Source organism: Crassostrea angulata, chromosome 3 (assembly GCF_025612915.1).
Source record: "Crassostrea angulata isolate pt1a10 chromosome 3, ASM2561291v2, whole genome shotgun sequence".
NCBI lineage: Eukaryota > Metazoa > Mollusca > Bivalvia > Ostreida > Ostreidae > Magallana > Magallana angulata.
Window position 1 is genome coordinate 47729282 of NC_069113.1, and position 12968 is coordinate 47742249.

Consider the following 12968-nt stretch of genomic DNA (forward strand, 5'->3'; position numbering starts at 1 on the left):
GTAAGTTGAACGAGGCGCGACTGTTGATTGCGCGGCAATGTTGGTATAATTTGACCCCAGTTGACCTCGATTTGTCTCCTACCGCTAGAGGGCACAACGAGCACATTGTTTACAAATGGCGACGACGTAGACATTCAACAAGTGGAAAAAATTGATTATCAATACTTTGCAGGTAAAAAGTTAATATGGTGTTATAATTTAAAAAGTGTTATAGAGACAAACATAATTTTTGGGCACATGAACTTAAATGTCCTTTTATATCAAGATATCAACGGATAGAAATTATTTTGTTGGTGCGTTGCCAAGAGAAATCACCAAGAATAGGCCTTTTTAACCATGTTAACATCGGATCGTATTCAAATTTCTTTGATTTACACACATATCAGGTATCATAAAGAGTGGACATTTTCAAAAATTAAAAAATACAAGAAAACTGATAACTATATTTTACCAGGTTTATCTGATAATAATTGACCTACTTTCATATGCCATTCTAAAATTTTCATAATTCATTGAATAACATTTTTTATTTACACTAAAAACTATCTACTTGCGCTTAGGTCGATTATCATACAAGAGCACAATGGCCTTTCGTTGTTTATTGTAAAAATTAGTTAACTTGAAGAATAAAACTCAAACATTAAATAGATATGAATTTTATTTTAAATTCAACAGATAATATATATATTATATATAAATCATAATGAACAAACTTGAAGAATGTACTAACAGTATGGTGCTTTTTGAGTAAATAAATAAATAGGAAAGTTTATCACTACCAGAATTGAATTTATTTACATTATGTAAAGACGGCAAGTATGAAATCCCCAAATGACATAATATCAAGCCAGCACGACCAGTTTTCTGACTTGATTGATATCTTTCTTAAGTTTATCTTCCAGTAGCTTAGATTTTCCCTCTAGCACTTTCTTTGCATTTGATATACTGTCATGAACAGATGTAAAGCCTTCTCGAAATTCACGCTTTGCTTTTGCCAGTTCTTCCTGATGGTGTCGGGTATGGGTTTCAAGTCGTTGTAGGATTCGAGTTTCTACCTTCTGCAATGATAAATTCAAAAGTAAAAAAATCTTATATCTAAGTTTCATTTGAATATGTCAGTACATGTATCAGTAAATCTTAACTGATAAACAGAGAAAAAATTAAATTATTTCATACAATAATAAATAATTGAGGAATTAATACTAACTGAACCTTTAATAACTGTCATATTTCATGAAATTTAATTTTCTTTTATAAAAACTATAAGATTTAACATAACCCTAACCAGATTTGAACCAGTAACTGTCAAATCAATGTTCATAAACAAACTATAAGGTTTGACCGAATGGTCACTGAAAGACAAATTGTGTTTTGTTGAGAGGACCATTAGTCTGACAAAAAGTTTGGAAAGTGAATAGAATAAAAAAGAGCTATATATTAAAAGTTGGGCATTCTGTAGAAGTTACAAAATGGTGTTTTCATCTACTTCTGTATAAGCATACCATACACCAGAATGATTATTTTCATAGAAATGCAAGATTTAGAAAAACAAAGGAACTTTTTTCTGATTTCTTTGTGCTCTCAAATACTAGCAACTCAACAAACACCTGTCCAGTATAATAATTTTTATCTGCAAACTTTGCAAATGAAGGAATTTCTATTTCTAATATTAAGAACTGGTAATTTCTTACAGTTGTTGCATATTTTAATAGCACACATGAAACAACATATTTTCAGCTTACTTTACTCTTTTGAAATAAAATGAGATTGAAAACAGTAAAAAAAAAAAAAAAAAAAGGAAAGAAAAAAAGAAAAGAAACAGTTGAGTAATATGAAGAAATGCTGCATAGGCAGCTTAGAACCATTTTGAATGGAAGACTATCATTAATGGCCTATGTAACTTAGGCACAAGTAAAATAAGTATACTGTAAAGAAAATCACAAAAATCAAAGATAGATATATAGTAACCCCATTTGATACTGTTATTGAATATTCTACATGATTTTTTTAAGAACTGAGAATATGGAACATGTACTTAAGCTGTTCAAGCACAATATTTTTATGTTAACGAATCATTCTCCCCTCCATTTCTCTCATTTATATACCAGTACATATGGTGGTACTTGGACGTAATATAGCTGCTGTTTTAAGGGGAACAACTCTTACAGCATTGAAATCTCAATATTTACTTCATCTCTCTCTCTCTCTCTCTCTCCTTTTTTCTGTCTCTCTCTCCTTCTCTTTCTCATTCTAAGAGTCTTTTGATGGTGTTAATCTGTATAATGCATTTCATCTCTCTCTCTCTCTCTCTCTCTCTCTCTCTCTCTCTCTCTCTCTCTCTCTCTCTCTCTCTCTCTCTCTCTCTCTCTCTCTCTCTCTCTCTCTCTCTCTCTCTCTCCATATCATACTTACTGCCTGGAGATCTGAGATAATTTTTCTGTCATAGGCCAAGGCTTCCTCCAACTTTTGCATGCGGACCTCAAGACTATAAACATTGTCCTCAATCCGCTTATCCACCTTTTCCTGTATATAAAAAATTACAGAATTTAGTTTATAGAAAACAGACTCAGTCTACACCAAATGAACCAAGAGTATCATAGGTCCAGGTCCCTCATTAGTTTGAATGCCTCTGCTAGAAACAAAGCTCACTTTCCCGGAAATGTTTGTACAACTTAAAGCACCTTGCATTGCAGAATGCACCACACTAGTCCAGTTTGTCACAGGGATATTTTAACCAAATGTTCAGTATTTTTGTATTGTCATACATAAAAATGGGATGAAAGTTACAGTAGAAGCATTGAACACCCAAGCATTATGCAGACAGAGCAATCCTACCAGAAGACTTGTCCAGTTCCCCGTGGCTCTGTCCAATAGTGACATGACCCTCTCCTCAAACCTGTCCCGATCATTTTCAATGGACAGCTTGTAGGCGGACAGGGTGGCTTTGACATCACTCATTATGGCACTGTTCCTCTCCCCCACCAGGGCCAACTCTCGATTTGTGTCCTTCTTCATGTGGTTCAGCTCTGAGTTCTGTTCTCCATGTATTCTCTCCAGTTCTCCCATCATTGACAACATCTGAGGAGGAAACAAAAAGCATTGTATATATTTTATCCTCTCAGTTTAATATGCAAATCATAGTAGCTACCTAGTGCCATATAGCCTATGAACTTGAAGAAAAATGTAGCTTAGCAATAGCAGCATTAATTCAATTCATCAAATGCATTAATTAGGACCTAGATATCTCCCTTAGCAGCTAGGGTAGCAGCTATGATCTGGAATGCATCTCAGATATGTATTCTTTTAGTCCCCAAGCCCTCCCCCCCCCCATTAAACTTCTTATGATGGTTACTACCATAGATTTCAAAGATGTTTTTAGTATTTGAAAATGAACACTTATTCAAAGATTAGTGGTATATTGAGAGTCTTTTCTCATTTTAGATTAACTACCTCTAAACCTTCAGTAGTCATAAGACATATCTACTTTGTAATTTGTGGATTACAAACTATACTGGTTTAATTCTTTATCAACTTGATAGATAAGTAGATTGCAATACTTTGATCCTTCTCCTAAGCCCTCCCTTTCCATCTTAATCTCCTAGTAATAGATTATTACATTTCCACATTCAAAGATGTCTTTCCTAATTTGAGATTTAATGCATCATAGAAATCTTATTTTTGTCATAGAATAATTAATAGATATCCGCAATGACAGAATATAATTTAGATATTCTGCAGTGCCACTAACCTCTGCTTCCACCCGGTGAATGTGTTCCTTTAGGCTTTCTTTCATTGTCTGTTGTTCTCTTACAGCAACATTTATTTCACTGCGACAGTTGCCTATATCTGCTGTATGTTTTGATAGGGCCTGGTCGCAACGAACTATTCGGCTGCGTAAATCCTGCAAACTGGTCACCTGATGAACTTCAATTTTGCCAACAGCAGAATTTGTCCCTATAACTGCCATGTCTCGGTTACGTATTTCATCCTCCAGAGTCTTTACGGAAACAAATTAAAAAAAAAAATCAAAATATAATTGCTATTTGTGCTGTACAGCATCTTCACATCATTTGCTTCATTATCATTCTTTGGAATTGCTGAATTATATCTTAAATTATTAATTCATAAAGTAGTGTTCTCATATAAATCTTTTTATGTGCCGTACTGAACTGATCTGTATGATTTTATCACCATAACCAGAATTGCGTATTTTAAACTGAACTTACAGAAATATCCTTGTTCAGGCGAGACACAATTGCCGTGATGTAACTGATGTGGTTTTGAAGTAGATGTCTGGTATTTTCCTCCAGTCTGTCATTCTGTACCCGACTGAGGTTTTCGATGAAGTCCTCGCGGTTATCGAAGGCCTTCTGTATAAGTCCTTCAGTCATCCTCTGCTGGTCACTTAACGCCTTTGCCACTTGTTCTTGTTGAGATAGGACCTGTGTCTGCTGCTCCAAGGCTTTGGCCACTTTATCCTCTAAAGCCATTATCCTGCCAGACTTTGGAGTCACAACCGATCTTCCATCATCGTAAGTTGTGACTATCTTACGACGTGGACTCTGAACTCGAATCGCATCATATTCTTGCTCAACGACTTCGAACTGGTTCTTGTGATGTGAGCGACGAATCTGAGGTAACACTACCCCAGTCTGGGTTGCCATTTTGCTCAGCTGTCTTGGATTTCAAGTTTCTCTTGTGTCTTTTGGTTAAATCTTGTGTGTCTTGGTTAAATCAGCTCTTTGAATGAATTGATGCACTCTGAAAGGAAGAAACCCTTGTAAAATTTTCCTTTTAATAGATCTTTTCATTGAAATTCACCAACCGATTCTAATTTAACATCTATATACCAGTATATATAAGGGTAACTGATTTGCATATTAAAAGCTGCTTTATGTATTTATTTCTGGGATGAAATTGAAAGTGTTAAGAATTTTTTGTTTGTTGAAATGATCAACATGGTTACTGCTGAGTTTTTGCCATTGATCAAATGGTGTGTGGTGCTGAATATTGTATATCTGTGCTTGGAGTTTTAAAAACATACTCAGAAAAGTCATTAAAGTGAACAATTCAATAGATTTCAATTAATACTTATTTAAGTATCTGGTACACTCTTTAAAATTTTTTTGTCCACAGCACACTGAATATGTTTGATTTCCTTTGTCGGGATGATGAAAGACATTATTTGATCTGTGAGGCGATATTGTGCTGTGATAATGCGAGAGAAGGTATCATAAGGAAAAGAATAGAGGACCTCTCATGATCCAGCCTAAATTATAGGACATGTAGGAATCTGATTATCACCAGGGTACATGCACCCTCTCCTGTATTCAATAATCAACATGCTTAAATAAATAAATTTGTAAAGGTGACAATCAGATATTTGTATCAAATGGAGTTTGTGTTAATAATGTGAGAACGTAATTGTAATTGGTTTCAAAGAATAAAAACCCATTGTGAATATCATTATTTAGTTGTGAAACGGTTATGTACTATAAATATGGAAATTGATGATTTAAAATAGAATTATATTTAAAGATGTATGTTTAAATGTAAATGTACATGTTTTTACATGTATTGGTTCATTCTTTACTCAGAGAAGGAATCTTGATTGATATGCGCAATTTTTATGTTTCCAAACTCTCTCATTGTGTCAGAGCCATTTATTTAAAAGCTATTCCATTTGTTTAGAAAATTTCCTGTATTGCAAATAAGTTCTTTAAGTTTTTTAAATACATTATGACATACATGTAATACAGAGTGATTTACTTTACTTTAATTCCTTTTTTTTTCTTTTTTTTTAGATTTTCTTCTGTAAAATTCTTACAAATATTAATCAGGAATAAATAATGCATAATTTTTTACGTAAAAAAAAATAATATATACTTGTTAAAATCTGAAAGTGTTTTAAGTGTTTTACAATTTTAATCTGAGCAATTAAAGTCCAAAGGAAATAAATTACAAATTATATAACAATGTCAAATATTCTGAGTTAAAAGAACAATTCATAACCATCATAATATTTTCATAAGTTTACTTACATATATAATTGTACTCCTTTCACTGAAGTTTGAGTCTCAGATTGGTAAAGGATTTGAGATCATTTTCAGACCTGTTTTGAATCCATGTTTTTGATTGGTTGTCAGTGGGCTCTGTTTGTCATTGTACTGCACCAAGATCATCCCATCTCCGACGTAATACTGATGATTGACTCGAGGTATCTCTGGATCAAAATCTGTGAAAGCAGGCAAAATATTACTCACAAAGATTTCAGATTTTATGTTGTCATTATCCTTGATTTAGAAATGGGACTTTTATGGAGACTTTTGTTAAAGGAAATTTTGATCAACTGTAGATTCAATTCTAACGGCAGAGAATGGAATATAAAACACCTGTAGAATACCTCATGAAACACATACACTAATCATGTTTAAGTATAAGAATGTTGGTAAATAGTTGATGAAAAGATGTTTTATTCGATGATTTACCACTAGTCACCCTCTTTTACCTGTGATTAAATATATTCTATAACCTATGTAATTCATCCAATTTCCTGTTATGAACAATTTTCTCTATTGACATTTGATCAACTTCTTTGTAAGACACAAAGCGAACTTTTCCAAAGCTTCAGAGGAACAATTCAATGGAGATGCCATTCACGGCTTGTTCACATTTCTAGAGAAAGATAGGTCTGCACATGAAGTATAATGGTTCCTTTAAAATTTTAGTCTACTCTCTTTAGAATTGATAAATGGTTAACATGGACTATTGTGCTGTATTACTCTTGCAAATCAGTGGTTTATACTTTGCAAAAACTTGATGTGGCTTAAACTTTCCAAAAACTTATGTCGTAGGCATCAAGATTGAATGAATAAATTTTCTACTTCTAAATAATTATTCACAAATGTATAAACATTTTCAGCCCAAACTACATGTATGTCCTCTTGTATGTAAAAGTCTGAAATTGGAAAAAAAAAAGATCAATAAAAGATGTCTCTATAGATTTAAAAAAATATTTTGAGCAGTAGAGGGTGTGCGATGTTTGGGGTTGTATTCATATAGTGTCCTCAGGCGAGAAACAGAGGTAACCTTTTTAAATGTTGTTCTTCTATGTCTCCACAACACTTTCATATCTTGCAGTGGAATGAATTAATTTAATGGATGTCTTTGTCTTGGTTTTATGTAAAAGGCTTAAAATGTTTTCTTCTTCATTTCTGTTTGATACTAGGTATCTAATGCACTGAAAATGGTGGGGTATATTTAAGTTGCTTTTAGCATTCGATGAATTTAAATGGTGTATCTATAAAATATAAAAAGATTTTTTTCTACAGCATAGAAACTGAACTTTTGAGACTTGTTTTACTTTCTTTAATATGGTGAAGTCTTTTAATGTATGGGCAGGCTTCAATACAGATTTAATTCATAATATACAAACATGTACAAACATTTTACTCTAACATTTGTCAATAATCAATTTTTACCATAAGGTATATCATGTATGTGTCTTTCATCTTTAGCAGATGAAATTTCATGTAGATGCAAATAGATTAACAGCAAGATAATGAGGTTCCATGGCCCTTTGGTATTTATAATTAATCATAAACAGTATAGTGCAGGAGAAGTAAGACACCAAAATATCTGGGATACCCTGTTTACATTGTCTCTCAACAAAGAATATGTACATGGTACAATTCCATGTAAACTCAAAGGAATTACAATTTAAATTCTATACCCTTTCTATATGTTTTATTTAAAGGTTCACCTGATTAGTTTGTAACTCTTGATTTAGATATTTAAGGTTGAGCTTTTGATATCCTTTACACAGATTATTTCATCATTGAGGTAAACTTTTAAATCTTACATGTACATTATTGGTGTAGCAAAACTGTTTCATCATTGCTGCCAAGTTTCTAATTCATTTACTTAATTGTGTGAATCATACATGTATTGTAGACCAATAAAAATATACATTTACTTGGATAGTGGTTTCTGAAACATTGCACGTCATGATTTTGTTTATATGTCAGTAATGAATATATTTTTTTTTCCAGTTTTACTTCAAGAAAGTTTACTGAACTACACTCATGCAGAGAATGTCACGCCGTAACCAACTTCCTGTTCTGAGAGCTCCTTATGACACTCAAGACGAGCCATTTCAGCCCAGGCCCAGTCCTCGAAACAATGAACAGGAAACAAGAGTTCTGCCTTATACTGGAAATAACACGGAAAGACAGAGTCGTGGCCCCTCTCGGCTAGATCTACTGGAAGAGAGGCTCACACAACAAGAAAGAAACTCTCAAAATCTCGTTGACCGGGCGTTTAAAATCAAAGAGGATGTCATTGACAGTTTGAATTTTACTCATGGTACTTGGCAGGAGGAAAAACATGCCAGAAACATGTTACAAGAGCATATTCGCACAATAACTGCGGTGGTCAATCGACTCAACAGTGATATATCGGTAAGTAGACTAACTTGTCTAATGATAAGTTTTTTGCTCTGTTCTGTTGGACTTCACATCTCTGAGATAACCGTTGTTCAATCTTTCTATTCTCCAACAGCAATTAGAGGAAAGTATTCGCACTCGGGACAATGTTTCCATGGGAACCAACAATGCTGTGAAGAATCTGGAGGTGCATCATGTAGCATCTCTCACTGACCTCCGAGGACGAATCGTGAGGTGCGACACATCTATAGCTCGTCTGTCCACAGAGCTCAATAATGCAACTGCCGCCATTAAACAACTGTCCCAGCAACAAAGTGACATGCAGGGAAAAATCATAGAGAGAATCCACGATGTGGAGGCTAGGGTAAAATAGAAATAAAATATAAAATACTTTGGTTTCATCATTGTTCGTTCAACACCAATTTTTTGTGGATTCGATGTGGAGTAGATCTACAAAATCAAATGTTTTTCATAATTAGAAATAAAACATCATGACCACAGTTTTGATTGATAGGAACATTGTCAACAAATTGGCAAATCCTGAAAACTTAATTTCACTAAATCCATGAAAATTAATGCCTCGAATATGATAAAACCTTAGTATAAAGATTTTTAAAATTATGTAACAATAATTAACTAGGCAATTATAAGATTTCCACTCTGTTTCTTTTTTAGTTGGTCACAGTTCAGAACAATCAAGATAGAATGGCAAGCGAAAATAAAATGAAACTCCAGCATTTGGAGGGGGACACTGGTCAACAGATGGCGACACTGGACAGTCGGACAAAGAGCATAATCGACGACCTTAAAAACACCCTCAATATGTACCAGGCCAATTCAGATGCAGAGCGAGAAAAGCTCGAGGCTAGATTGTTGTCAAACATGGAAAGAATCTCTGCTGCCAAAGATGGTCTTATTGTAAGGACAAAAAAAAATGGTTGAGTGATAAATGCATGTTTGTTTGATGAACACTCTGAAAACTTAACTGACATTATGCTTTATTCTATTGTAGGAACGTGTTGAAAGAAAGGTTGACGAGAGCCACTATGTGACAGAAAACAGAATTCAGAAGTTGGATGAAGCAATACTAGAGGAAAGGGCCAAGATAGCAGATATAGAACATGTAAGTCTTGTTTATTTGTACCAGGTTTTTATAAATCTCTATGTATAAGTAAACAAAATTAAAATGCATGTAGGACATACAGGTCATAGAATATTGAATCAAAGGTAAATTCTGCTGTAATGTCAATTAAATTAAAATTGACTTTTATCCTTGTTATTATGAACTGAAACCTTTATACCCTAAGTTTAAATAATACATGTATTGAGTTTAATGCTGAACCAGGTATAGCATGTATAGATGGAAATTTCAATTCCTCAAGAGCTTATGGGCTCTATTTCCGAGACAGTTTGAGATTATTTAATTTAATTCTGCAGTATGAAATGCTTCATTTGAGTCTTTATCTTGAATGCTTGCATGAAGTTTACTTTGTATAAGAATGTGTAATAAATATATTTGTTACAAAAAATAGGTTAAGGTGGCTCACTACACCATGAAATATTTTCTCAAATCAGCAGAAAATTACTTGATTATCATAGTTATCATAATGGATAATAAGTATTTATGTCTCAAAGGCAAACAAATGTGCAATTTTAGAAGAAAAATTACTTTTTTAAAAAATTTAACTCAGTTAACATGAGCAAAAGCTCCGGGCGGATTCGAACTCATGATCTGCAGTTCAGAGGCCCAATATTTTAACCACTAATCTACGACGATATACAACTTAATCGAACGAAAAAAAGAGTTTAACAACTAATTTAAATTGCCATCTTGTGACGTAGTGTCTTAAAAGTATAAGTGTAGGTGTAGTGAGGTACCTTAAGAGAAAAGTTTCAGTTTTTGCCTCAGATATTGATTTCTACATTTGCCTTCCACCTGAAACACAAACAGGTACTGTAAATTCCTTATATTACGCGAGTACTTAATTCCGCGATCCCACTGGTTTGAATCAAATCCAAAGAATATAAAATCGCAAACATGGAACTTTTCTCCTTATTTCTTATAGTTTTCAACTCTCAAAAAATAATTTCGAGATTTTAAAATCTGCGAAAGACGCTTCTCACGATTTTACGCGGATATTAATTTCTCGCATTTAATTAGGAATCTACAGTACTTTTAGGATCAGTTGATGCTACAACAATATGTCAACAATGATATCTTGTCAAACTGGATGTGTTCTAGGGCAAAATGCTCTCTACGCTACAGATTTATCTAAAAGCCACTATAGTAAATTTTAAAATGGATTACAAGTTTTTGTATTAATGTGAACAAAAGGGCTATAATTTAGATAAATATGATCCCTCTGTCAACTATTCAGGGCTTTGGTCTGGGTGGCAGTAAGGTATTGTAGACCAATGGGTGGATCTAAATGTTTGTGTCAGGTGTGGCAGGCTTTTCTAACAGACCGATTGGTCATTGTCAATGTCCCTTATGTATTTCTTCATTCCAGTTGTTTTAATTAAGGTATAAAATAATGAAACTACATGCTCCACGCCATACACAGTCAACAAAAAGGAGAAAAATAATATTATCTTAAGTTTTATGCTCTAGTGGTTATTTTTCAATGAAAAAATGTACATGTATGTAATAGCTAACTAATATTGAAGTTATAATATTTCATGGAAACCAAAATACATGGATTTTGTGCATATACCCATAAACACTGTACATTTGTTTCATCTCTTCAAATTTTGGCTTTTTATATCACCTTAGCCGAAAAAATATTATCTTAAATATTGAGTTACCTGGTAGTCATTGGAGAAAGTATCTATCCATGAAATGTTCAATAGGCCACCTATCGCATATATATACAACAATCCTTGACAAATTTGCTTAGATGTATAATGGATATGATTTCACAGTATATTGATAAGGAATTAGTTTCATTAAAACCCTGTGATTTATGTAGGGCTTAGGCCTAGGTGCAGAAGAGGTACAGAATAATCTGTGGGTGTCAGAGTTTTAATTGTCAGTCCTGTGGCAGAAAACCAATAATATAATGCTTTATGGGAGTGACTCCAACTGAGTTATACCCCTTGTATTTGTTGACTTCAAGCTGTGGTGATTGTGTTTAACAAAGTCTGAAAGTTGTGATGATTTTGAAAACGTGTTTTTTAGAATGTTTACTTACAAGTGTGAAGTTCAGAGTTATTTTGTCGATAAATTATAAAGTTAGTGTAGCAGGTTATCTTAATGTAATACATGAAAAAGGTAGAATATATTTTTTTTTAAAGGCCTAATAAATTAATCTTTCAATATGTACAAGTATTCACATAACTTGCAATGTCAAGAATGGATAAGAATTTAAATTATAATAATTTTCCATTTTAAAAAGTTAAAAATGATCTGTAATCAAAAAATGATTTTATTAAATTTTTAATTCAGCATTTGGAAAACAAGATAGTAGCTCGCCTTGAACAAATGGCGGCCACACAAAAAGAAGAATTTGCTCGTCTGAAACGTGAATGTAGAGAAGGTTTCTCAACAGTTCATGAAAGTATCACCAACATGAAAACAGTGATGGAAGGAAAACGGAAAATTCTAGAGGACCAGCTACGAAAGGAAATCAGCCAAATCCGCAAAATGGTGGTCTTGGTGTGACCAGGAAACCTGTGTCTACAAATGACGACTGAAATAACAGGATGTGTTCAATCACGGTCCCTGACTGAGTTTGCATGTATATCTTATCGCCAACCAAAACCAGATCCATTCCAGTTGGCAGTGATGCCATAGTTTGAAGTAGTTAGACAATATGATAACAAATACACATTTTTGTTGCATTGTAACCAAAGATCACTCAGATAGGGCTACTGCCTTAAACATGTGCACAGTGTATGCACATTTTTTTGTTATTTTTTATTTTTTTTTATTTAAGGTTGCTTTACTATGGAATCCCCTTTTTTGCAGTATTAAGAAAAACAATCAAGTTTAACCCTTATAGTATATATATCTTACAACCTGACCACCAAATCTGGAGTATGGACTCATTTTGTGTATACCATGTGTACTCATTAGTACTAATTTTATTTAGGAATTCTGTTGTAGTACATGTACTTCCATTTAGTAATGTGGGTCAAATATATTTTGGCATTGTTGTACATATATTTTGTTGTTATCATTTTTCATCAATAAAAAACCACTTGTTATGCTTTCATCATCATGGTCATCATGCAATCAAATTCTATATTTACAGAGATATATATGTATATAAAATCTAGATGTACTGATAGTCATCTCATACTTAACAAGTGTTAGTTTTACTTTTTATTTTCCTTGAATCAAGAGGGTACACTAATACCTTCTATCAAGAGTTAGTTCCCTTTACACAAGGGAGTGTTCAACAACATCAAGTTCTTCCATTTATTTTATTTATCATGCATGTACAGTAAGCATGTTTATGTAGTTCACAATAAATTATTTAGTTTTCTAATATGTTTACTGGTCTTTCTGCCTGCTTGTGCTTG

General features: G+C 33.3%; 2 protein-coding genes across 5 annotated transcripts; one reads left to right on the plus strand and one right to left on the minus strand.

Moving 5' to 3' along the window:
- Positions 1 to 58: 58 nt before the first annotated feature.
- Positions 59 to 12934, plus strand: LOC128176442 (protein FAM81A-like). Of its 4 annotated transcripts, none has more exons than XM_052842785.1 (7): positions 59 to 172; positions 8052 to 8459; positions 8560 to 8808; positions 9120 to 9362; positions 9457 to 9567; positions 10823 to 10846; positions 11890 to 12934. In XM_052842785.1, the coding sequence occupies exons 2-7, from the start codon at positions 8085 to 8087 to the stop codon at positions 12103 to 12105; spliced, it is 1218 nt and encodes a 405-aa protein (XP_052698745.1). In that variant the 5' UTR covers positions 59 to 172; positions 8052 to 8084; the 3' UTR covers positions 12106 to 12934. The 4 variants fall into 4 exon arrangements, with proteins under 4 accessions (XP_052698745.1, XP_052698748.1, XP_052698746.1 ...); XM_052842786.1 differs by lacking the exon at positions 59 to 172 and adding an exon at positions 7062 to 7084; XM_052842787.1 differs by lacking the exon at positions 59 to 172 and adding an exon at positions 7825 to 7842.
- On the minus strand, positions 641 to 6411 carry LOC128176441 (protein FAM81A-like). The gene is made up of 6 exons (XM_052842784.1): positions 6042 to 6411; positions 4227 to 4761; positions 3749 to 3997; positions 2836 to 3078; positions 2413 to 2523; positions 641 to 1058 (listed from the first exon to the last, which is right to left on the minus strand). Exons 2-6 carry the CDS (start codon positions 4662 to 4664, stop codon positions 843 to 845), a joined length of 1257 nt encoding a protein of 418 aa, XP_052698744.1. The 5' UTR covers positions 4665 to 4761; positions 6042 to 6411; the 3' UTR covers positions 641 to 842.
- Positions 12935 to 12968: the final 34 nt, after the last annotated feature.